The 27,638-nt window shown below is 34.8% G+C and overlaps 1 protein-coding gene across 1 annotated transcript; it reads left to right on the top strand.

The window, feature by feature from the left end:
- Positions 1-7,329: 7,329 nt before the first annotated feature.
- Positions 7,330-13,910, top strand: LOC146731971 (N-acetyltransferase 8-like). The gene is made up of 2 exons (XM_085492795.1): positions 7,330-7,408; positions 12,526-13,910. Exons 1-2 carry the CDS (start codon positions 7,330-7,332, stop codon positions 13,305-13,307), a joined length of 861 nt encoding a protein of 286 aa, XP_085348921.1. The 3' UTR covers positions 13,308-13,910.
- Positions 13,911-27,638: the final 13,728 nt, after the last annotated feature.

Raw genomic sequence — 27,638 nt, 5'->3', positions numbered from 1 at the left:
TATGTATTCAAGAAATATCGACGTCTTGGGATCGGAGCTAAACTACTGAACAAAGCTGTACAATATGCAAAAGAACATCAATTTGAGTGCATATTCCTAACAACGGGTGAATGTCAACAAGAAGCCCGAAAACTGTACATAAAAACTGGGTTTGCAAAAATTAGAGATCATGTATTTGTTTACAATGTCTTAATATCAATAACAATAATTACATACGTTTTAAATTTAAAATCAATGGTCGATGCTGTAACATATACTGATAAATCTAGTATAAAACAGTGAACCATTGAATTTGCTTATACATAGTAAAATGAAAAGTATTTAATCAGTCAGTTGATTGTGTGCTCGGGAAAAGGGGTACTGACTTTCAATAAATCACATATCCAGAAAGAGATCATACTTTACAATAATTTCGCACTTATTACTTGACAAATAAACTATTGTTGTAAATGGTGAATGTGGATTAACATTTCAGATTCTTACGTGTTTGTATCACATTTCTATTTAAATGTTTTCCTTGCATATTTAGAACCAATATTTTCTACGTTCCTCATTGTATCAAGGAAGGTTGATCTGTTTACATTCATAGTGCGAATAGATGAATTTTGTGGAGGAAGGATATAGATTGTAAGCTCATATCTCATATATTTGTTTTTCATTTTAATTTTGTTGTTTTTTCATTCGGAATCAATATTATTTTGTCTTGCGTTTGGTATTACACAGACGAATAAAGGAAAACTTGATCTCCCTCTATTTATATTAGCTTGATTAACAATAATAATTCTGTAACATACTTGAATTGTTATCTTCAACGAATTATGTTTTCCAGGATTTGAAATGAGAAATGTCATAATTTGTGTACTGATATTTCGAATGATGTTTCTTTGAAATTATTTTTTATTTACTCTCTATTGTAACAAAAATGGCCCATGGTGCCTGGCAATGAAATCTGTATAGCATATTATTGATAATTGCGACAAAATGTAATTTACTCCATATCCGTGTATTAATGATATTCAAAATATTTATTCACTCGTTATTAACATTGCCAAACATAGTATTCAATAGAATGCTAAGCAGTAATAATTCAAGTGTTATACTAACATGTGTATGTGAGTATGTGAGACGCGTTATTGTCATGTAAGAACGTCCGATGCAATGAGACGTACATGATTGTTAACAAAATAAAGAACTGTCCATCACCATGTGTTGGTAACGAGCACACTTTGTTGACTAGAAATACCCGTATTCATTGATCTCCTATTGTAAGAAAAGTCAAATTAAAAATCTAATGTCGTCAAGCTATAGCTAATTCATGTAGTCGTAATTTGAAATACTGTCTTGCTTAATTTAATTGTTATTGGTAATTATTTTTCCACGTCTCCAGCAAAAAACGTTTTGAGTGTCAATTTCGCGAGTATCATATTTTTTTAATTAGTTTTGTCCTGACGTCTTACTCGTAAATCGGCATATGAACAACATGCTTGCCGAGCCAAGTATACAACATGAACTTGAGCTGCGAATGTTACTTAAATTACATCATTCCGCCATTATATATATTTATCGTACTGTGGATAAATGCCATATTAAGGTAGGTGATGCTGAAGTCAGGGTCACTTGCATGTAATTAAAAAGTCACTTTGGAGAAAAATAGTTTTAATGAATAAGTAAGTGTCAAATAATATAACAATGTAAATAAATAATACAAGCGCCTCAGATAGTCCCTGTGTTAATGTGGGTGTGTGTGTTTTAGTAATATTACCAGTAACAAATGCTATGGTATATGTAATCAGACCAAAATCCAAAACCTACTTACACATCGAAACAATTTAATTTATAAACTGATATCACTATGTCTGTCTGGCCTACACCAAGACGAGCACCATGAAATGAAAGATTCTGCAATAAATTATTTTGCACACTGCAAATATATAGATAAGTATTAAATTACAATAATTAAAAGGTATATTTTACGCATCTCCAGCGATCGCAAATTTTTTAACTGGAAAAAACAGACGAAGAAAATGTCAAATTTAAATCATAACATAATTCAGTTTTTGGAGAATATTAGTTAATATTTCAAATTTATTCAATACTTACAAATCAGTGTGCGAGGCTAACTGCCTCGTGACACCGCTCTGGCTCGTGACTGTTGCATGACAAATTCTAAATAGGTCACGCCTCCATCTTAAAAAAAGAAAAGACCATGACTAAGACCTGCTTACGTTAAAACAAATATAGGAAGTCAACTGAAGAATACGTAAACACGGAATTTTCTAACTCATTTTCAGCTTGATTTCCACGAATAAGAGTTAGAAGTTTGTGTTTTTAGAAATGTTGTGGTATACATTCATGGGCGCAATCTTATAATTATTATTGGTATTCCGTTAGGGGTTTCGGGATTTTGATCAAATTTAACCAACTGGCAAAATTTGAGCGTGTCATCAGCCGTTCCTCAAAGATGCCTGGGGTGATTGTAATCAAACCTGACATAAACATCACACAGGACGGGTGGGCATGTTGGTTTTATTTTACTTTAACTATTTATAGGAAATGCTCTGACAGTTTTTGAACGTAGGTACAAAAGTAATACAGAATGGTATACATATTTGTTTCAACAATGCAATCAATTATCTAGTGTGCCTTGTTCAGTTTCATTCAAACTGTTGTAGTCTGTACTCATGAACACATTCATTTTGATTAATAATCGGCGTATCATGTTATAAAAAGGCAAGACTTGATGGATTGAATATTTATTTTAATTATATTCCATGGAGTTTAAAGGAGGTTCAATATAGTGTGCATGTCAGTACTAGCGACCATGAATCTGCCAGCATACGTTCGATGTGGATTTAAATATTTATTTATGTTTCGCATTATATTCAACCATTTTTCTCCTAAAGAAGGTTTAATGTTTCTAACGGGGTACGGAACAGAAAAACAAGGCAAATGTAAGCACACAAAATTACACTCAAAATGTCCTGTATTGAATTAAAAAATAAACGTACTGCTGCCCTTATAAAAACATAAATCAAAGAAAGCTTGGGAAGAACTGTCGTGTGTCAAGTGTATTGTGAAAACATTAAACTTAATTCAAAATTTACAATTTTACCTTTCAAACAAGATGTTTGGCAACTAATGAGTGTCTTTTATTTGAAAAGTACACCATAAAAACTACGTGATCCACTTTATCAAATTATTATTTGTAAATGTAATTATGTCTATATTTTTAGAAGTATTCTATAATGAATTATTAGACAGAAACTTCCATGTACATATGAATTATCGAAACAATCATGCAAATCGTATATAAACAACTAGAATAGGTGAAACAGAGATTTTTTTCTTAACAATTTGTTCACAGTGATATAAATTATTACGTATATATTTTGTAAAAGGAAATGAATGAGTGATCATTGGTTTACAGGACAATCCAAACAACCTTATACCTCATAAACGAATTGTCACAAATATGCATTTTTGATCTAAATCACGACGAACACTTTGAAAGTGCATGTAAGTAAGATTAATTTCCATAAATTCAAAAGATTTATTTTACGATGTCCTTTACGAGGCGCGGAATGTAAATTTATTATTTTGTGTATACTAGAAGAAAACGTACTAATATTTCAAAATTACGTACGCGTTGGAGGCCGTGGCGTGTGTGTTTTAAAATGATGTGTGCATTTAAAAAAAACGGCGTGACTGTGAGTTTTAATGGTATGTGCTTTAGAAAATCATGTGTGTATATTAAATGGCGTGGGTGTTTTAAAAAACGTGTGTTTTAAAAATGACGTGTAAAGTAAAAATGATGTGTGTCTTAAAATGACGCGTGTGTTTACAATTATGTGTATTTTAAAAAAACGTGTGTGTTTAAAAGGACATGTGTATTTTAAAAATAATGTGTGTTTAAAAACATAACGTGTGTTTAAAAACGACGTGTGTGTTTTTAAAAATGGCGTGTGTTTAAAAACGACGTGCGTGTTAAAAAATGACGTGTGTTTAAAAATGACGTGTGTGTTTAAAAATGACGTGTGGGTTTAAAAACGACGTGTGTGTTTTTAAAAATGGCGTGTGTTTAAAAACCACGTGAGTGTTAAAAATGACGTGTGTGTTTAAAAATGACATGTGTGTTTTTAAAAATGACGTGTGTGTTAAAAAATGACGTGTGTGTTTTTAAAAATGGCGTGTGTGAGGTCGAATGAAAATTTCGTGTGTGTAAAAAGAAAACAACGCGTGCATTAACTTATTTACGCCTGTGGGGGCGCTGTTTCGAATGATTTTTTTTTCGTGTGTGTTTGTGCAAAAAAACGCGTGCGTTAACCTTTTTACTCCTGTGGGGGCGTTATTTGAGAGATTTATTTCATGTGTGTGTTAAAAAAATCGCGTGCATTAACCTATTCACGCCTGTGGAGGCGTCGTCTCAACTGGTAGCCATTTTCGTTTGTGGAGTTCTATAACGTTAACAAGATACGTAAAAAGAAACTTGTCCAGCACGAACGTTTTATTCATTTTGCCCTATAAATTTACCGACACTGTATACCTCAGAGACCTGGTGATTTATTCGTGTGGTTGGTTGCTGAAGACAATGCGTCGACGTCTGGTACAATGGGGCAGAACAAAGTACTCATACTGGTCTCACAGGCGCTCGGAACGTTTCTTGGATAATAAAAAATGACCTAAAGTAGGGTCGGCATACTTAATCAATCACCGGTACATTCGCCTACCACTCATATAATAACAGTCAATCGAATGTTTCTATCGATATCATGCTTGAGTTGTGTGAAGTGGATCGAAATACAATTTTGAAAATCGTGTTATTTTCGGACAATTTCGGTGTCATGGTGTGAACGCTTTCCTACCTTGTGATATTATACTTGTTTTTTTGCACAAACACACACGAAAAAAAATCATTCAAAACAGCGCCCCCACAGGCGTAAATAAGTTAATGCACGCGTTTTTTTTATACACACACGAAATTTTCATTCGACCTCACACACGCCATTTTTAAAAACACACACGTCATTTTTTAACACACACGTCATTTTTAAAAACACACACGTCATTTTTAAACACACACGTCATTTTTAAACACACACATCATTTTTAAACACACACGCCATTTTTAAAAACACACACGTCATTTTTTAACACGCACGTCGTTTTTAAACACACGCCATTTTTAAAAACACACACGTCGTTTTTAAACACACATGTCATTTTTAAACACACACGTCATTTTTAAACACACGCCATTTTTAAAAACACACACGTCATTTTTTAAAACGCACGTCGTTTTTAAACACACGCCATTTTTAAAAACACACACGTCGTTTTTAAACACACGCCATTTTTAAAAACACACACGTCGTTTTTAAACACACGCATAGTTTTTACACACACGTTATGTTTTTAAACACACATTATTTTTAAAATACACATGTCCTTTTAAACACACACGTTTTTTTTAAATACACATAATTGTAAACACACACGTCATTTTAAGACACACATCATTTTTACTTTACACGTCATTTTTAAAACACACGTTTTTAATAACACCCACGCCATTTAATATACACACATGATTTTTTAAAGCACATACCATTAAAACGCACAGTCACGCCGTTTTTTTAAATGCACACATCATTTTAAAACACACACGCCACGGCCTCCAATACGTACGTAATTTTGAATTATTAGTACGTTTTCTTCTAGTATACACAAAATAATAAATTTACATTCCGCGCCTCGTATCCTTTGCTCAATAATAATACAATGCTTACATGACATTGAAAAGACTACTGTAGAAAGAAATCGTCAACTTTAGACATTACACGTTAAAACTACTTCAGAGTCTTGGCCAAAGTTCAAGGTAAAATTTTCATTAGATGTTTACAATTGAAGTACAGTTAATTCCAGCAAATACACTATGCAAACAAATACAACTATAGTGACTTATACTCAGATTATGCAAACAACAATTATAGCGTGCCGTAATTTTGCGGTATTTTACGGGGTATTTTCATCCTACCATATACGGAAATGCGAATTCAAATAATTACGCGTGTAAGCGTCGTCTAATAATAAAAAACAAACTTGGCTGCCACCAGGGTTGGACCGGGCTCCACACAAACACGTTCGAATTCGCTGATTCTATTTTTTTCTGGATTTCAGCATTCTCATGATGTGTCATTGGGAGGAAAAAAATGTATAATAATAATGTTATTGCGAGGATACCGCTAAGTGTACACTCTGACAGCACGCCGTCGCATCGACTTCAGATACGCATCGTGCGATACTTTTCCGTATGCTCGTAATAATTTTTTTATAGACGAAAGTCTAAAATTAAATTTGTCATAAAAATTAACTGTCTCGGAAATATTAGATGATCTTTCAAATTTTGCGAACGTTATAGCAAAGGCAACTGATTCGTGACCACGCTCTCGTTCCTAACAAGTTTTCTGATTGGTGCATCATACATTTTGAATGCTCACAATTCAATAATGTAGTCAATCTGTTTCGTTTTATTGATTTATTATACTAATATCAGTAAAGTAATTGCAAACTGAATTTGAAAGAGAAACTAATTATCTCCAAACTGGTATTTTTTTCTGAATTAAGTTTGACACTTCGTTTGTTTTTAAAATGCGGGATCGTTGGACCTCATTACTTGTGTATTTTTATATACTAGATATCAGCTTTCCAGGGTAGGCTAACAGTGTATTTTATAGTATCTGGATTTCTTGTTTCACATGGTTAATAAATTATATCAAATAACTCGAAATAGTCACAGTATACAGAAGAACATTCTGATCATATATAAGGCTTACATTTTGTTGCATACCACGGCAACAAGACCGTTTAATGCCATCTTTGATGCACGCCACCAAGTGATCACTTCGCGACTGTATATGTGAACTCTTCATCACCTTTATCCGGAAGCGGCACACGCGTTTCAGGACACTACGATGATACGATACGTATAGATTCCTTTCAGGTAAGTACAGTTCTTTTATTTGTTTTTAAAATGTGGGATCGCCGGACCTCATTATTTGTGTATTTTTCACATACTAGATAAAAACCGACTCCCTCGTGATAGGCGAATAGAATTTTTTATAGTATATGGGCTTCCCGCGGCCACGTGGTTAAACAATTATCTCAAAATAATTTATCGTGAAACCATGGTTCTCGAAATAGTCACACTATACGGGACAAAATCTTGATCATATCTAATTTTGATGCATACCACGACAACAAGACCGTTCAATGTCCTATCTGATGCACGCCACCAAGTGGTCACCTTGCTACTGTATATGTGAACTCTCCATGACCTTTAACCGGAAAAGGCACACGCGTTTCAGAACAGGAAGTAGATGTAGATACGACACTTATGGGTTCAATTCAGGTAAACTATTATTATTATTACGCGACATGCCGTATATTTCAATTTTAGTTCGTTTAAAGCGTTTTGTCTGTTTCATAATGTGCTTAATGTCATAGCGTAAGGTAACCTTCAGACCAGACATAATGCTAAACTCAAAGGAAAGGATTCCATTTGCACCCACACCCGTAACCCTAACTCCAACCCATCCCAAACCGAAGTCCAACCTCAAGCGCTCCCCGATTTTAATTGTAAATGCCCCTACTCAGAATCTATAGTTATCTAAAGGGGCATATTATGATATACTGTTAATTGGGGGCTTGGCTTGAGGGCTATAATAAGGGTTTGGTTGGGCGTACAAACGGAACTATTTCCTACAAATATAATCAAAACTAGGCATACTGGCTCTTTATTCTGTGAAATTAGATGATATTAGCTAACGTTAACACATACTAAAGGCGACCTTTCAACCAATATAAACATTTCATCGATCCCATAAACAAGTGAATGTGTCAGGCGTGTGGAAAATTTAATTAAATACTGATGTGAATTGTATCAAACAAAAATAGTCGCAGGTAAAATTTAATACAGTAGTGATGTAGTCAGTAGTCAGATCCTAGAAATAAGTGTATTGTTTCAGGTTTCAGCTTTGCTGTTTTTGAAAATTAATGTTTATTATTTAAGCAATAACCCCCCCCCCCCTCCCCCGCCAAATGCAGGTATACCACGAAATAGTACACAATTCACGACAGGGGTTTATTGCTATTATATTATAGTAATATATTGACAATTTGATAAAACTAGTAAAAAAGAGACTATTACCCGTAAGTATGAATATTATATAAATATATAAACAGTATGTATTTGTACACTGAATGCACACAAAATACACAAGTTCAAATTAAATACAAATTCCTTTTATTTCGGGTGAAAACGAAACATATCCACAGTGACTGAAACAGCGAAAATACAAAAATTAGCATAACAAATAATGACCCTCTTGAACTTTCACTGGCTACGTCGACGCCATTTGAAATACACGATTGTGTACAATTTCGATCATTAAAACAACGGATTTTCTACGTTTTCATCCTGTTTTTTGTACAATTTGGACATTAATTGGCCCATTGAAAGTACAGGTGTGAAATAAATAGGTAGAAATACCATGCATATTAATTACTTAATTTGCATAATGATTTGTCAATTTATGACTTTCCTACTGAAATCTCAAATACTAATCATAACATTACAATGAAACTTGGTACATTTATGTCATAAAACAGCGGCAGATCTGATACGTTTTGGGTTATTATCCCTGCATAATAATTACATAATGTGCATAGTTAGTACATTTTGTGGCTTTCCGCTGATATTTTAAGTACTAATCATTACCTCGGATAACGAGCAAGCCTGATTAATTTGGACTTGCAATCATTTTGAGATGATTACTGTTGCTGACGGGAACATGCAACAAGTAATATGGCCAAAAATATCAGGTAATCGTATATGGTCATTATTTCATTTAATATTTATAATTGTTATACCATAGCTACTTGGAACCCCCAGATCATTGCTTGCTGTTATATTTTTGACTCCCATGTGCGAAGCACAAAATGGGAGTCTTTGCAGTTAGTGTGTCTGTATGTGTGTGTGTGTGTGTGTGTGTGTGTGTGTGTGTGTGGTGGGTGGGTGTGTGTGTATGTGTGTATGTGTGTCCGACTGTTCCACTGCTATCTCAAGAACCATACATCGGTTTTTGATGAAACTTGGTGCATAGATGCTCTGGGCCAATGCGCAGATTTGATTAGGTTTTGGTAAAAATCCATGCTCGTTAATTACCTAATTTGCATGATAATTAGCTATTTTTTAGCTGTTCTATGACTGTTCCACTGATATCTAAAGAACCACTCATTGGATTTTGATGAAACTTGGTACATAGATGCTCTGAACTAATGCTAGATTTTGATTAGGTTTTGGTTAAAATCCATGCTCGTTAATTACCTAATTTGCATGATAATTAGCTAATTTTTAGCTGTTCTATGACTGTTCCACTGATATCTAAAGAACCACTCATTGGATTTTGATGAAACTTGGTACATAGATGCTCTGAACATATGCGCAGATTTGATTAGTTTTTGGTAAAAATCCGTGCATATTAATTACCTAATTTGCATGATAATTAGCTATTTTTTAGTGGTTCCATGACTGTTCCACTGATATCTAAACAACCACTCATTGGATTTTGATGAAACTTGGTACATAGATGCTCTGAACAAATGCTAGGTTTTGATTAGTTTTTGGTAATAATCCGTGGATACTAATTACCTAATTTGCATAATGATTAGTCAATTTTCGGTTTTTCATTGTGAAATAGGGAAGGGGATAGGCAAACACACACAACCAAAACAGACAAGTAATTATTAATGATGTATCATTGCAATTAATTTATTCTGTAAAAATACTGTTATGGGAATAACAAATGTCAAATAAATACGACGATTCGACGTTTCATCAACAATGTGTAGCAATGCCTGAAGTCACGTTTCACTGACAATGCGTAGCGATGCCTGAAGTCGGATTTGGTAGCACTCTCAGTGTCTGACCCAACACTCGAATCACTTGTACAATTGTTTACCAAGTTTGGTACGGCAAACTTTTTTCTTGAAAACTGGGAATAACTTGCGTGGCTGTGGCTGGCGTGGTGGTTGATTTGGTGACAATATAAAATAGTTTCGGATAGAATTGATCTGACCAGCAGCGACAGGAGAGGACATACTTGCAAAGGAAGCATGGAACGAATGATAAAAATGATGCCCAATCACTTGTATTTATGGCAAAAACAATAAATAAAAACACGTTTTTCTATAGATTTGTACAGCTTGGGTACTTGGGCATTGTTTTAATTGCGCTAGACGTCTGACAGTACAGCTTTGGTTTACATTTCCTGTTTCATAATCAAGCCAGCTTATAATGATATTCACGTACTTCACAGTCCACGCAAACAGGGTCAAACTATAGCCCCACCCCTATATAACCAAATACGAAACGATACCGAGAAAGTAACAATTACATGTATTAAAAATAATTTCCTGTGACCAATCGGAGAGACGAAATCATTCACGAAAGCCCAGGCCTGTTACAAGGCATTTTCTGATTGGTACAAGTTCAGATTATTTTCAATTCTCACAAATAGCTAATTTAAATATTTGGGTCAGGCGGGTCACGTAGACTTCACTTTGCTGTAAGACAAGTTGATCGCACAAGTTTGTGGAACTAATCCATTCGACTTCAATTTTGATTATTTTCGGCAAGAGAGTCCTCTCCAAACTAATGCCAGTTATTTTGTTACTTCCCTGAACATTTTGTCTCGAATCATCCAAAAACGAACGTCTCAAATAAAATGCAAAAAATAACCCAAAATCACGATCAGCAAGAGTGGGCTGCGTAATCATTACATTCTCACAGTCGGAGCTACGTCACGATCCCTCAAACGTTGCCATGACCGGATTAACACCTCTGTTTTCCCCCACGCTAACCAAATTCCCCCCACGCTAAGGAAAAAATCTTTGGTTTTCTGCTGACTTCCTGTTCCGGTCCGTCTGTGAGAATGTATTTTCGATACCTCCGATTTTCCGATAAAGGCGTTCTAAAATCGTGACGTTCTTTACTTGGTTATAAAGACAACATTGACAATGAATATCTCAACGTGTCCTTCGGTGTTTCGGCAAAAAACATACTAGTAGTTACTATGAATAGTTTGTGAATTAGTCGATTGTGTGTCAGAAATATAAAATGGACAAGTTGACAGTCACATTCACGCTCTCAGTGCATTTCTTTCGTCTATCATTCTTCCGTTCTCAATTACACAGGACATCAGGCAAGTTATGGGGATAATCTTTATTCGTCTCACTCCTTCTATGGGGCAATACACAATGCAGGTGGAAGTGAGGCACGATAAGCTCGGTGTCTGCCTGATTGTAAACAACCGGGTGGCTGGCACTTATTTCTGGGTTCTTATTGACAAAACCACTCAACTCTTGGTGGCTCTTAATGGAGGGTCAAATGTAACAAATTTTCACTGAGTGGCTCTTAATTGAGGGTGGCGCTTATTTGCGGGTTTTTACGGTAATCATCACATATCAATGAATGTTTATACATGGATGCTGTAGGACAATAGACAGACCTGGATAATTGTGGGTTAAAATCTGTACATATTAATTACCCAATTTGCATAATTAACCAATTTTAAGCTTTCACACTGATATCTAAAGTACTAATTTCCATTTTAATGAAACTTAGTACAAAGATGCTCTAGGACAATGTACAAACCTAATTAGTTTGGGGTCAAACTCTGTTCATATTATTTCCCCAATTAGCATAATAATTCATAATTTTTTGGTTCTAATCACATTTCAATTAAACTTGGTACATAGAGTTTTTGTTACATTGCGCAGACCTCATTAGTTTTACAATCAAATCTGTTCATGTTAATTTTCTGATTTGCATAATTAGTTTTCAGCTAAGTAATTTCAAATTATATTTAATGTGTCTCCAATACTCTCAGCACATGGGAGTTCTTTCTAAGCTTTCTTTGATTAAATGTTGTATTTGCTCTAATATTAGCACATTTGCTAACTTCATGCCTCCAATACCTTCGGCACACGGGAGTGTGCGTTCTTTGATTGCAACAGGGCACGTACATATGCCTTGTCTCAACGCAGCCCGAATCAAGGACTGTGCACGCCGTCACTATAATACTTTGTTTAGCATAACTGAGCATTATCAGCCAACATACCCTTAATTCATATGCAAATGTTGTGTGTGGACCAATCAAATCGATGGATTAACACCATCAATATACTGGTATAATATAATGGTTGTTATTATCAGCATTGACATTTTGAATTGTCATTCAATTTAACTGTGTTGTAACAGTTTCTGAGATATAGTCCAAGTATTCACTCTAGTTTCCAACTTATATTATTCGTCTTTTGCAGTCAGTGATGGACACGTATATTAAATAACTAGTCTGAATCTACATTTTTCTCCAAAAAAAAGGGTCCCAATAACTAATAATTTTTGGTATTATTATGTTAATTCCATAGATAGTGAGGATACTATTTCATATTGTTTCTCTCCAGGAGAATACTGTGGATGTAATGAGAATATTTGCTTTACAAAATATTTAACCAGCATGGAAAGGAGAAGCACTGTTACACTTCGACAGTTTGAAGAAAACGATCAACGAAGGGTGATATATGTATTTAAGGACAGTATAATGGGTTTATTCAAGCCAACCTACCAACGACATCTGAGTTATCGAAGATTTATTAACGTCTTCCTGCTAACCCTGTGTCTTTATTTATCGTTGTATGTATACAATTCAGTTCAATTGTGTGTTGTAATAGTTGCAATAATACCAACCGCATACATCATATCAATGTATATAATATTCAAACAATATATTCGCTATAGACTTGCCTCAGATTTGAAAGATATTAAGACTACTTACATTGACAGTGGGGGTGGTAACTTTTGGGTGGCTGTTTATGATGGTCAAATCGTTGGTACAGTCGCTTTAGTTCTTAAGGAATTTGAAGGACGTGGAATGCAGCCAGAACTCACAACGATGTATGTACACAAGAAATATCGACGTCTCGGGATCGGGGCTAAACTACTGAACAAAGCGATACAGTTTGCAAACGACCATCAATTTAGTTGTGTATTCCTTGAAACAGGTGAAGATCAACCAGAAGCCCGAAAACTGTACATAAAAACTGGTTTTGTTAAAATTAGAGATTATGTAAATAAATTCAATGTTTTAATATCGATAGTAATGACTACATACGTTTTAAATTTGAAACCAGTTGTTGATGATGCCGTAACAGCAACTCCAGATACATCTAGCATAAAACAAAAGTGATACATTTTTTACATTTACATTTACATTATCCTTAATAATTACCCCATGGTCCCATATGTACATCATCAAATATTTGCATTTAAAGATAAAAACATGTAGCAAAGGCAGCCTGGGAAATGTTTAAAATAATTACAAATTTAGGATATATGTCTTCTGTATCATGACAAAATTGTAGATTTATTCGTTGTAACTTATGTTTCTTATAGATATTGTGTTTAATTGCCACAAAATAGTGTGTACAATTATGCATGTTATTTCGCAGGACGAGCGAATAGTGCCTTTTGTGGCAGCCTTGGGCAAGCCAAAGTTAGGGGTCAGTGAATATTTCCTAAATTCAGTTTTTTCTATGTTTATTTCAGATTTCCTCTGTATAAATTTTTACTGTATGAATATCTTTTAAGTGTAAATCTTGTTTATTTTCCCTTTTAGGGCACACTCTCAAAAGGCAAGTACTTAAAATTATTGTAAACTGTATTTTACTGAGCGGATTGTTATGTACAGTAATTTGCTTCTTGACTGTTTGTGTTAATTTCCATTGCTTCGTTACTTGACATGTCATGTTGCGATTGGAATAAATCAGGTGCAAGTCATGCTTGGGTACAATTATTTGTTTCATTCGTTGCCAATGAACGCATGGGTAAGAAACAACACTTAGCTGACCGAATTTTTGGTTAAAAATTGATGCGTCTCACATATTTTAAAGAGACATGACTGTTACCCATAATGCATTTTGATAATGTTGTATAATTATGCGGACTTTATAGCAGGTAGTAGCTAAACTTTACTGTTTCTGTTTACACTCTAAGCACACTTTATGCTAACGTCATGCATGTATATGTTAAACAAAATGTGTTTTGTTTCCCTATTGGTTGCCTAGTATTTCTATTATTTATGAGATTAATTGAACACAAAAGAAATATCGACGTCTTTGGGTAAAGGCGACAAAGGACACAAGGACGAACATTTTATATAAAAACGATTTAGATGAAAAATAAGACGTTATTTTTTCAATTAAAATATCAATTATTACGTATATTTGGTATAGGGAATTAAACTAATTATCAATGATTTACAGGACAAACACAAGGTATACCTTATAAACCAATAGTTACGAGTTTTCTATTTCTGACCTAAACTACGATGAATACTATAACGTTGAAAAAGCTTCTGCAAAAAAATTATTTGCACACTGCATAGAGTAAATATGTATTAATTTTTATAATTTCAAAAGTTATATTTTACGCAACCCCAGCGATCGCACATTTTTAAACTGTAAAAACGCAGATAAAGAAAAAGTCAAATTTAATTTAATTTATAAAATAATTCTGTTTGGAGAATATTAGTTGATATTTCAAATCAGTGCGCGATGCTAACTGACACGTGACCCCGCTTTTGTTTGTAATCAGATTTGTGCATGACAAATTCCAAATAGGCCACGCATCCAACTGTACACATCGCTCGGAATTCATAAATAGGACCAAAATGTTCAATTTTCTTATGTTATTCTACTAATATCATCAAAGTAATGGCAAGGCATTGGCAAAATTTGAAAGAGCAACTGGTATATTTTATAAATTAAATTACTTTTTCTGAAAACTATTTTTACTAGCTAAAATGTTGGATCGCTGGAGCCTTTATCCATTTTCTGTTTTATACATTAAATACCAGCTTATTTCCTACAATACATACTAGAAATGCAGTTACTGTAGCCATGAGGTCACGTGGTTTAGAAATATCATCAAATAATTTATCGTACAATCAAGATTTTCGAAAAAAGAATATTGTTGCCAGGACAACATCTAGACCATATTTGATGCTTTAATTTTTAACATACCACTGCAATCTGAACGGATAATTCTCTATCTGGTGTACGCCACCAAGCGTTCACTTTGCCGCTTTATTCCTCAGCTCCTGAGAGCGAGGTTATTTGTATATATGTTGGCGATCACCACTGTGTCTGCGGAAGTACCATGGGAGATTGCATGATGAGAGTGAAAAGTCTTTGGATCTGTAAAATAATTTTAGAAAAGTGGAAACTAAAGTGACTGTGAAATAAAGGTTGGTTTTAAATATTAAATATCACGAAATTTGGATGTAATAATTAAAGGAAATTGAACTGGCATGAAAGGACAGTAAATTTAGCCGAAATGCAAGGTCAGAATCCGGGGTCAAAATACATCCATCAAGGCGGTTGCAAAGTGTCAACAACTGGAAAGGTGAAAAACTTCGTTTGCAGTTTGTGTGAATGGCCGGGGAGAAAAAATCATGCAAATTTTGTGCTTCAGTGACAATATTTGCTACTTGTTTGTGCAATGGAAATTAATACAAGAAATTCTGCCAAAAGACATGTCCTTCTAGTAAACAAAGCAACCTTGGGACGTTTATCTTGAGAAATTGAAAAAGACGAAAATCCCTTGGGACAGTCGATGTGAAACAATGGACATGCTTCCCCAGGGTATCAATGTTGTTTTGATTATTTGAAGATAGAAACTGCTGCTTTATGGAAGAGCAAAGCTCAATGTCATTGGCACAGTAATGACGTTTTTAGAGGGGTGAATCGCTAGAAGTATTCGCCGTGACTCCAGACTTCTCATTCGGGTTTATACAACCAATGCACATCTGTTTCATGTGTTAAAAGAACGTTGCGATATTCTCATGGAATTGTTAAAGGGCGGCAGTCGTCGTGCCGCGTCCTGTTTGATATGGGACATATAGCGACGTATATACATAAAATACATTGTTTAGTTACATGAAATTCGAACACGCGCTGCGCGACGACCACCGCGCTTTAAATCTTGGTATCATTTCCAACTGTCACCAAACTGTACGTTTTGACGACTCGTATGTACTTCTGGGACTTGTAATAATTTTCTGGGAACTGTACAGCAAATCGCATATTTTCCTTATTAGTAGTTCATAGTTTTTCTAAATTTCAGTTTTTATTGTTCATAATTATTTACAGTAATAACAGTTTTTTTCCGATTGTGTGCATGACAGCTTTGCCCACACACAATAAGACAGGATGATATGTACGGATATGTGTGAGTATGTTTCATGGATTAATAGGCCACTCCTTTGCTTCAATTCCAACTACATCTCTGGAAATATCACTTGCTGTTTATCATCATCATTTATCATCATATTTTGATATCCCACAATGTGTCGATTGCGTATCTGGAAATTCTAACTACTATTTCGCAAAATTTGACCAGCCTTGCTTCTACCAGTCATTTAAGTCAACTCCCATATTGTCCTTCACAGTGAAGGTTAATGCAGATATATTGTAAATTACACAGAGGTAACATTACAATACATTTCCCTTCACATTCCCTTGTATTACATAACAATCTTTGAGCTGAGGCAGTTATGGTTCCAAAACCATCACCAGTTCTCTTGTACATCACTGTATATATGCGAACTATTTCTGAACTTTAACCGGAATAGGCATACATGTTTCAGGACAAGAAAGAAGTGGATTGCTAAGTATAGGCGTGATTAGTTCAATTCAGATAAACCGTTACATAAAACATTATACACCATGTTATATATCTAACAAGAACTGTGGCATTTTCAAGTGCTAAATGACGTACATTATAATTGTCAGTGCTTTAGCAACATTTCATGTACTACATGGTCTACCACATACATCATAACGTTCATAACAGACATAATATTAAACATATATAATTCAAATAAGGCGTACTGCCTCTTTAATCTGTAATGTCGAAGATATAGCGTCTTTACTAGGGACACCCTAAAGTGCGTTCCTGCGTTCTTGTACATATTTTTACCTAAATAAAAAAAAAATATTGTATACATGGTGTACGATTCAATGGCAATTATGTTTTGACCACTGACCTGCGAGACGACAAAGCGACGGAACATTTGGAAGCCTGTATTCTTTTCTTTTCAGTTTTTCTGGGCATTTCTATTTTAGATGTGAGCAAGTGTGCATATTTACATGTTTTCATTATATATTCAGCAATCATGACAATCTTTATAAGTGAGTTTCTAACACGTTTGTCAAGAAAATCTATATTTGCATAGTGTCAGGCACAGTCAGTTCGCATCGGTATAGCTGGGTGTATATGATCGATAGAGGGAAGTTGTGCAACCAAATTTGCCAAGTTCGCAGTTTTTCGCCGATAAAAAAAATAACCAAGGCTTTCAGCATTTTTGTAATAAGGACAATATTCTCTATCAATAATCTGCCCGAAACAGGAACGTTTCTACCAATTCTTGTGTTTTTTCGACACTACGTAGGCAGGTACGGGGACAAAATGACTAAATATTAAAACAGCGTAAAAACGTTAAAAAAAACGATAAAATAAAATAAAATAAAATAAAATGAAAAAAATAAAAATAAAATAAAATAAAAAAAAAACATAGCCCGTACACTACATCTGATTTTAATCAGATTGGGGGACCAAAGACCTTTATTTTAATTTATTAATAATTGTAACGTAATAAATCAAGTCTGAACATACATGTATTTGGATAAACTGACGTCTTTCGTCAACAGTGAAATCCTATCGCGATGCAATAATAGTGAATGAATGAATGTTAAAGTTACATTTAGTTTTTGACTTTGTTATATTATAAAGTTAACGTTTGGAAATTTGTCTGGATAACGAGAAATTAAAATTTTTACTGAGAAATGAATGTCTTTCTGCAAAGCCGAATGTTCTCGAACATTCTCAGGTCTTTACAAAGACACGAATGCGCATATGAATAAATAACTAATAGAATGCGTGTCAGACTCTATTCGACATGCTTCGTGCGGCACACTGAAAACACATACCCATACATGCATTTTCAGTTTCATATACTTTTATAGCACTTCTCGTGCAATATTCTACCATCTAAATTCAAATCCACTCATCCTTGTTCTTTTAGCAATGCAACTTTAACGAACATAAAATCGCCCTGTATTTAACTACACTTTTTCGTTTATGCAATTTATTACGGTGAAAATAATTACTGTTAATTTAGTGCTCTTTACATCTTGAGAATCCACTGCTTCTACTATTTGTTATCACAGATGATGATGGAAATTCTGCACTTTTTAGTGGCAGGTTTTCACAATGCGCAAATAATCCTGTAAAATTACGTAGTTATTTAATTACTTTACAAATTAAAAAAACAGGAAGGCTGGAAAACCGGGTCTTCGGTGAAAGCTTGTCAGAATATACGGCATATTGAAGTAGTATAGCTACAATCAGTGAGTATTCATCTAAGTATGCAACACTGTCACAAAGCACAATACTAGTGATAGAAAAGATTTATTAATTTATCATGAAATGAAAGATGTTTATGAAAAAAACATGCATGCGTAACTGAACATGTAATATAACGAGAAGTATTTATCAAATCATGTTTGTCCATTCCATAAACATGCAGACAGTTGCATAATTAAAATCCAATATAAAACCTAATTTGTGATTAAGTTCTTAACAATAATCAAGTAGAAATTGAATTTAATTTTTAGTATAATTTGTCAGGCATGCGAAAACAAACCAGCTATAATAATACTTGGAAGCTTCTAGATCTCAATAATCGCACACGTGCTGTTTAGTATACGTAAATACAATATTATACCGTTATTTAATTGTATTCATTTATTTTATTAATTTAGGCAAATATGGGCAAGAACGCAGGAACGCACTTTAGGGTCTCCCTTTTTACTAGCATTATTCGGTCTTTAGAAATCACACAAACGTAAAATTAATTAGCCGGGTAGTGAACCATTTAACATATTTTGGCGTTAATTTGACGTGCAGGTTTGCGCTTGTGCTTTATTCCTTGGTGTAACTACGTTTAATACTAGTGTGAAATGTAGCAACAATAACAACAATTGCGCTCAAAAGAAATCATTTTCAAAACTTCTGTTGTGAAGGTATTGTGTGGTTTCAGGTTCTAATACACAGAATCAACCACAGTATATCGGTTGGCTAGTTTTAGCCATCAAATATCCACGCACTGTATTGACGCGTCCGAGCTTTATGGTTAATGCGTCCGCACTCTATTGTTTCCTCGGCTACCTTTGTGCTTTTCTAAATAGGAAGATGAGAAAAAATAGATTTCTCTGCTAAATAAACATTGACAATTATTATAAAACGCCAAGTACGATATAGAACTCCACTCTATGTTAGAGAACGCATCATATGTTAGTGAAAACTGAAAAAGCCATAATTGTGCGTACCTTGGTACACAAGTCGGAAACGAAGTGATCCGATTGAAGGTATAAACAAGAACGCTGCATATTTAAAGGTGTTGACTGAACACCGTCGAAAACATCTGTATTTCATAGATACAATGAAAAAATGGACACTAATAGCGTTTAACTACACCACAAACTAAACAACAATTCATCGGTTTCATTGATTCATTGCTGCAAAGCAAATACTAGTATGCCAATCGGTTTTACCGTTAGCAAATTGGCTTATACACTGAACAGGGGACATGGAACTCATTTGTACCAGTTCATAATATCACAGACGTCATTTCGTCACTGTCAGCTTCCCTACCCGACTGGAATAGTCTCTCCCCCATCGAGGACTTTATAAATATTGGTCTGCCAGTAACATACGACCCCCGAACTTGTTATTTATTACCAACACACACGATAAAACTCGAACATGATGTGTTTACACATTGTGTATGCAACTGCTTGTATATTAATGTTCTAGCATGTGTCCCATTGTCAACGCAGAACGAGCACTCAAGAGAAATTTGCGGAAAAAAATAGGAAAGTGCAAAATAACTAAAAAACAAAACAAAACATACTGTATAATGCCATTCCATCTACCGTACATACAAACAAGATGTGTGATCTGTGGTGATCGACAGGTTTTGAGTATATTGCGGGTCTCTTCATCAACTATGAAGTGTTCCACCAACTCCTGACCGAGATTTGGCCATTAGTACCTAAAAAGCTTTGCTCATTAAACTATCAAGACCACTCATAAATAAATGCAGTCCGATATCACGGAGATTACCGTGTTATAACCTCTCGGTATTTTAATGGTGTATTATCATCTAATAAGACCTTAGATGATAACCTTGCTGGGAGATCCTGTTTCTCTTTGGCAGTACTCCGCATACTCCGCATGCCATTTTGATTGATAGGAGACATCCAGTCACGACTCCCTTCATTCGAATCGACGGGTGACATTTTATATGGATAACCCTCCATCAACAAGACATGCGTATTTATAATCTCTTTTGACCTTATATGATAACCTTGTATAAACTGTAAGAAATGTTAGCTTGATAATTCGTAATGTGGTATAGAAAGGTAGAAAAGTTTATTTTATTGAGAAACATTTACATAAAAAATGGGAACACTGGAATTTAATTTAAATTGATTTTTTGACGGCGCTGTCGGATAAAGTGGAGAAAGACAGTAATCAGGTAGACTGGCGCAGTCGGGGCGATTAATTTGTTTTTGTAGTTTAAATAAAATAAAAATTTTCGCGAAATGGAGGTGTTAGCGCGAAATCCCCTGTAACTGCGAAATCACCCCGACTGGTTTATTCTGCATGGCCCTCTATCGACACTGCAGGAACCCGTCGATTTTTCAACGGGTAATTATGTTAATGAGTGTTCTAATTGACAATCATCTAATCGAATCACAACGTCTCTTCAACTGACCTCTGACCGAGAAGACGTCGGCTGATTGTAGCAGCCGATTTTTTTTTTCAATTCTACGACAGTACGAGTTACATTTTTACACATTGTGATGAATAAGAAACGACGACTACGACAAACTCGAATTTCAACGTGCCGACATGTTGGGTCTGCAGTGTGACCTTTACCAAGTTGACCTCATTATGCACGTATTTCCGCGCCCACTTCATTATAATATGTGCTCATGAATATTTAATAGCCATGAATTTCCTGCAGAATAAACCAGTCGGGGTGATTTCGCGCTAACACCTCCATTTGGCGATTTTTTTTAATTTATTTAAACTACAAAAAAAAAAAAAAATTATCGCCCTGACTGCGCCAGTCTAGTAATCAGGCAGTAAATTCATTTTGTGATCGATCTATATCGAATTAATGAATATGCGGAAATGTGTTACTTTTGTTTAACTTACAAAATTCGTATTCTATGAAATATATTTACTGAACCTTGTACTTAATCATTGTGTTGATTGAGTGTATCACGATTCTCGTCATGAACTACGAAGTGCCCACGTGCATGTCAGGGTGCCTGTCATATGTCAGCCGCGTTAATATCCAAATACTTCGATGGCCGCACTAATCGCATACGACGTTAAACGGGTAAACTCATACGCTTTATTTTACATATGCGCTCTTAAATGTAGAGCATATCAATGAATTTGCAAACTATACAGAACGTCGATAATAGGATTATGAACGAAGGGAGAAAGTAAAATCACACTGTCCAATACAAAGAATACACGTTCGAAATAAACATTCTCAAGTTTAACGAAACAAAATCTGGCTTTGGACAATACTTTCAACATAGAAGCCCTTGGCAATTTACTTGACATAATAGACTTCAAGCTTGACACTTTTCATTTGAGTGGTACGAAAAATTCTAGTGTCTTTTTATTGAGCAGGCACATATATCTTGAATGTTGTCTCAATGTTCGGTATATGGCATAACAAATGGAAACAGTTGAATTTTATATAAGAAACGTTGCAAAAACGCGGTAAAAATACTTAATTTATGTATGAACAAATAATTTAACGTGACGGTATTTAATTTAAAGTGTTAAACATTCATTTTAATGCAACAAATAAGCATACAATGTCTGAAAATTGACAGTTCTGAAAGAAAAGTCATCAAAGTTGAATAAATGGAATGTAATTTTATTTAAAAACGACAAGATTTAGAGGGAAGTAAAGGTTGTCCAAAACTCTACAGACACCATACAATGGTGGACCATTTAAATGTTCAACCTAGAAGTTGTCAACAATATTAAAATTTTAGTAGTGGTATATATTATATGTGAATATTAAAAAAAAACATCCAAAGTACTTCCAACTTTAAATGTCATATCAATTAACAATTAATTTATTTTACCTTATACTACTTTTCCACATGATATATTATTTTAAAGTTACGCATTAACGATATTATCTATCAAGTATTTTCAATAGAACCGTACAAATACATAGAGGTTTGGCATGATTATACTTATTGTGTTATTAAATGGTTCTACACTGAAGATGACATAAGGATGCTGGGGCAAAGCTTTTATCTAGTTTGAAAAATTCAGTTATTAACATTGTGCCGGCATCGAAGTGGGAACAAATTGTGTCCCCTTGCTGACAGAATTTCTACACAAATTAGTTGAAAACAAAAGGTACAAACAAGCCAAATCCTTTTATTTTAAACTCCGATATATTGATAATGAACAATGCATCAAGAATCCTAGATTTAGTGATTATATTCTAATGATCTAGTTGAACTTGAGGAGACTACAGAATCTGCGTCATAAGTAGATCTGTGCTTTGAATTTGACTCCAAGGACCAGCTCTGTATTAGACTATATGACGAGAAAGGTGATTTTAATTCTATTAATATTTTCATGAATTGTCCATACCTTTACTAATATCCCACTCTCTTCTACTAACTTGCTACGCCCTGGCCTGTGGTAGATATCCAGAGTTTTTTTTTCAAACAGACAATTTTTATTCTTCCACATTATTAGATCAGGGATTTTGTAGACTAACCTTAACTTCAACAGATTAAATATGAGGTACCGCTTTGGGAAGATAATCCTATATTTATATAAGAGGATTATACAAGTTATTTTGGTACATCAACGTGCTGCACACCGTTGTATACTAGATGAAATATTATTTGTATGCGAGCCTCAAATCATGGGATTAAAATTTGCAGTCACAAAAAATACGAGAATTGTATTTTTTCACATGAGCAATTAGCAGATCGTATGAGCGAGTCAGGAGGTGGAATCGAATCGAACCGTATGACATGTGGCTTGCACGTGTCCATGTCTGAAATCATGTAGTCACTATAGCAAACATAAACAAAGTATCATACCATAGGTGAATAAGTTGACCCCTGAACATTGACTTGGGTACATTTATTACTGGCATGATCGCACAAATACAGTATTAAAAGCGACGGAGTAAGCTGGTTTGGTGATCGAGTGGACTAACAATGTGTGGATGTACAAAGCCTTATGAGCAATGTTTCATATTTGAAGATGGTAATATTGACCGTTCCTCCCAAATCGAAAGCAGTATACAATGAATCGTTTGAATAGACAAAAATGAGATTTACTACTCCCACGGGCATAGTTTCGTCACCACAAGCCTCCCATATCATATATAATTAAGGCAGTTATAAACACTTTGTTTATAAGCTTGTATGATCCATATTCTCCCAGCTATTCCATGTGTCCAGTTATATCTAAACCAGAATCAACTACAATGAATTGTGGTGATCGACTAATTTGCATCTTTTGTTTGAGTGCATTACGGTTCTCTACATCAACTATGAGGTGTTCCACCAACCTCCGTCCAAGCGTGTGCCATTAATGCCTGCACGCCTTGCTCATCAAAATATCACCACTCATCAATAAATACGGTCCGATATCACAGAGATCATCGTGTGTCAACCACTTGGTATGTTGATGGCTGTATCATTATCCAAAAAGATCTTAAATGATAACGCTGCTGGGAGATCCTGTTTCTCTTTACTGAACTCCATTGTAGATTCATTACACTTTGTACCAGGTAGACGATCATGTGACCTGCACGTCAGTAAAATATAACACCATCATGTAAATTCCATTTTGTACGTCTAAAAGTAGAGAATCATGTCGTTACTATGACATCCATTAGACCAAATATAAGTTCAAAATTCGCTCAGTGTTATCTCAGCCTAATTAAACATATTGGCAATTTGATTCATGTGTTCAGTCATGAGTAATAACAGTGATGCATTAGTATGCTTATTACTGATATGACTGAAGTGCAGTTTTAAAAACAATGTGATGAGCTGGTTTGGTGACCGAATGAACTCAGATTGTGTGGAATTCCGTTGCTTCAAGTCCCGCTTTATGAAGAATCGTTTCCATTTGAAGATGGTAATAATGGTTGTTTATCTCAAATCAGTGAAATTACAATGAAACAGTCTCAATAACGTGTGTTGTAGGTGTAAACAAATACGGAGGACATATACAAAGTGCGGAGCAAACTTTTAGAAAAGGTCAGAAGGCGGATGGGAAAACAATACGGACAAAAAGTTCAGATGGTGACAAAATGCCATGACAGACCTCATGACCTAAAAAAAAGTCATGGCAATTTTTAGACAGAATAAAATCAGGAGCTGGTGGACTTGAAAAGTAACCGTTTAAAACACCTACTTTGAGTCGAGAACAAAATTAATAGCAGAAGCCGACTTTCCTTAAAGTCTCTACTAAATGACCTAAAAATAACCAACTGCAAAGTCGAACCTTAGACTGTGGAGCGTTCTTGTGAACTCCCCTCAATGTCATTGTTTCCATTACATTTGCCGACCATTTTCTCTGAAGATAATACCCGACGTGAATATTCAACTTTTTATTCATTACAACCAAGTCTAAACAACAACAGAAAATTAAGATTAAAGTCAGTTCAGTATTAGAAACAAGGAGTCCACGGCATGATTCACTATGTACCCCGGACCACCCGTCTTGAAGATCATCGAAAATGAAAAAGATTAATGAGAAATTGTTTAGGTACAGTGGAAAAATCACGGTGAATGGAAGACATTGTTTGTAAAGTCGGTAATGCTGCATGGGTAGGCGGGCAATTGAATAAAAAGTCAAAAACAGTGACCGAGAAAGTTTGGACTATTGCCTGAAAAAAATGTAAAGCCAGAAACATCTGTAATTTGGTAGATCCAATGACAAAATGGACACTAATATAATGGTATTTATGAAAAAAAAAAACACAAAAAACAAACAAATTAATTGAATCCATGCAGCAAGAAATCAAAATGCCACTCGGCGTTACCTTCAGCAAAATGATACATGCCAATTTGAGTGACATGCGTTCATGCAATCATTCGTACGAGTTCATGGTGTCACGCGAAGTAATTGCTTCTCTGCCAGCGTCCCTAACCGACACTTATATATACGATATATATATATATATATATACAACCATCCAACCGAATATCGTAGACGTTCTGGGTATGATTGCACAGAAGATTGAAGAATGAAAAAAATATCAATGAGCGTAGATTTGTGTCCAAAACGGAATTGAGCACATTTTTGTAATTTGAGGCCAATTTAAATCTTTTTCAAATACATTACTTAACAATTCACTGAATGTTATGATCAGTCATGATAAACACATTTGCATGAGGAGTGCTACCACCGTTTGCCTATGAACAGTGCCTGTATGCGTACGGAGTCTTGCTAAACAAAACATCACAATCTCTCGTAAATACGTCATCATGTGATACTAATCTTAAAGTGCCCCGATGGACGTATAGTGGTCTCAATAGTTATTTTTTCTTTGATTAGACTCATATGCAATATCACTGTACTTTGCTCTGCATATAAGACAGGTTATACCATTAACAATAGGTATGGCAGATACTCTAGAATGCCTAAGTGCATACGACTACAAAATGCGACACATTTGTTATTCATACTTGATAAAGGACATTTGCTACTTAAAATGTGCTTGAAGCACGACACATCATTACACTTCGATTGGCAAATTACATCTCATGAACACCCATCATATCATTAGGTTAAATCCGCACGTAACGTATTGGAATTTTTCGTTATCAATTAGATATGAATTGTTTACCTTTAAATGACATTAAATGATAACCTTGTTGGAAGATCCTGTTTCTCTTTGAGTAAATTTGTATACAGATTCGTTTTATTCAGAGTAAGAATCAAATGCTTGTCATTGGAATAAGTCGAGTTAGATACGCATAACAGACCCAAGTTGCATTTTCGTTAGAGTATCATGATCAAAGTACCGAAGTCTCGCGCAGATGAGAAACAAGGTTATACATAGAATAACATTTTATTTCATTTCTTCTCTCCGATCAATGATCCCACTTACAATTCTTTGAGAATCATACAAATCTAAAGGAAAAAAAAATAATTTTATTTCTTTCTGCCTCATAAAAACTCGAGAAACAGTCTGGCCCTACTATTATTCGGCTATTTGCGACGATGATTTTCATAGTATTGTACAATAAACGGATAGACAAGAGCATACGATTTCTACAGGACGCTTAACTTTCTAACTAGGAATGGTGCTAACATGGCACCTGATCAGAATATAAAATAATATAAAATCATACCTCATATGTGCTTTTGTACAGTCCTATTTTACTGTGATGTCACTGTTCTTTCTTGCACTAATCGACTGCATTCAACTGTGTAATCGAGTGCAAATATCATACGATTTTCGATAATACGGGAAGTGATATAGGTATTGCTATGGCAACAAACTGAAGTTTGGATGAATAAATGAATATGCATGTACACTGTCTATCTTTGAAGCTTGAGATAGGACGGCGCATTCACAATACACGTCCTATTATATTAGGTCAATAAACTATGGTTCGTATGTGTTTATATTCCATAATCCCTTCCAAAAGTCACATTTTACGAGCTACGCGTGACTGTTTGACTGACTGCGCACTGCATTCAGACACTCGACCTACATAAAACAAAATATAACCACAAATTCCTGGTTAAATGAACAATTTAATGAAACCGTGATACACAACAAGTAATACAATTACTTTGATGAAAAAAATAGAAGCACTTTACGTCGGTATGCGACCGTCAACAAATCATGGTATATCGTGCGAAATACAATTTATTGGCCTTTGTTTCGTACAAGGTGTACCTGACCCACGTAGTCGTGTAGTTTGATGATTACCCCCCCTCTCTGGTTAAAAGTATTCACATAGAACATAACTCATTCCATTATTTTATTATATGCTCAATAATTACAGGCGATATCGATCTTGAAGAGCAGAAAAATGTTGCGTTTCAGTTGTTTGATCTGGTCTGCTGTGGTAGGTTGGTGGAACCTCAGATGCATAATATGAATTATCACTTGTTTACATCACACGCATATATAATAACTCGTACCTTAGTATGCTCTTGAAACCAATCAGGAAGTATGATAGCGATCACTATGACAACAGAATAACATGTCTATCTAAACACACTTGTCTGTGCCATAGTACAGCTGCCACATCATAGTACAACTAGTTAAATTTCCACTGAACATTATGCACCTCACGAAGTTATACTCGTATAGAACCAGAATAGTCGCCAACTGATTTACAGACAGTTTGTCGGG

The sequence above is a fragment of the Saccoglossus kowalevskii genome, chromosome 18 (genome assembly GCF_978046115.1).
Source record: "Saccoglossus kowalevskii chromosome 18, keSacKowa6.1, whole genome shotgun sequence".
Taxonomy (NCBI): Eukaryota; Metazoa; Hemichordata; class Enteropneusta; family Harrimaniidae; genus Saccoglossus; species Saccoglossus kowalevskii.
This window is presented reverse-complemented; position numbering and strand designations above follow the sequence as displayed.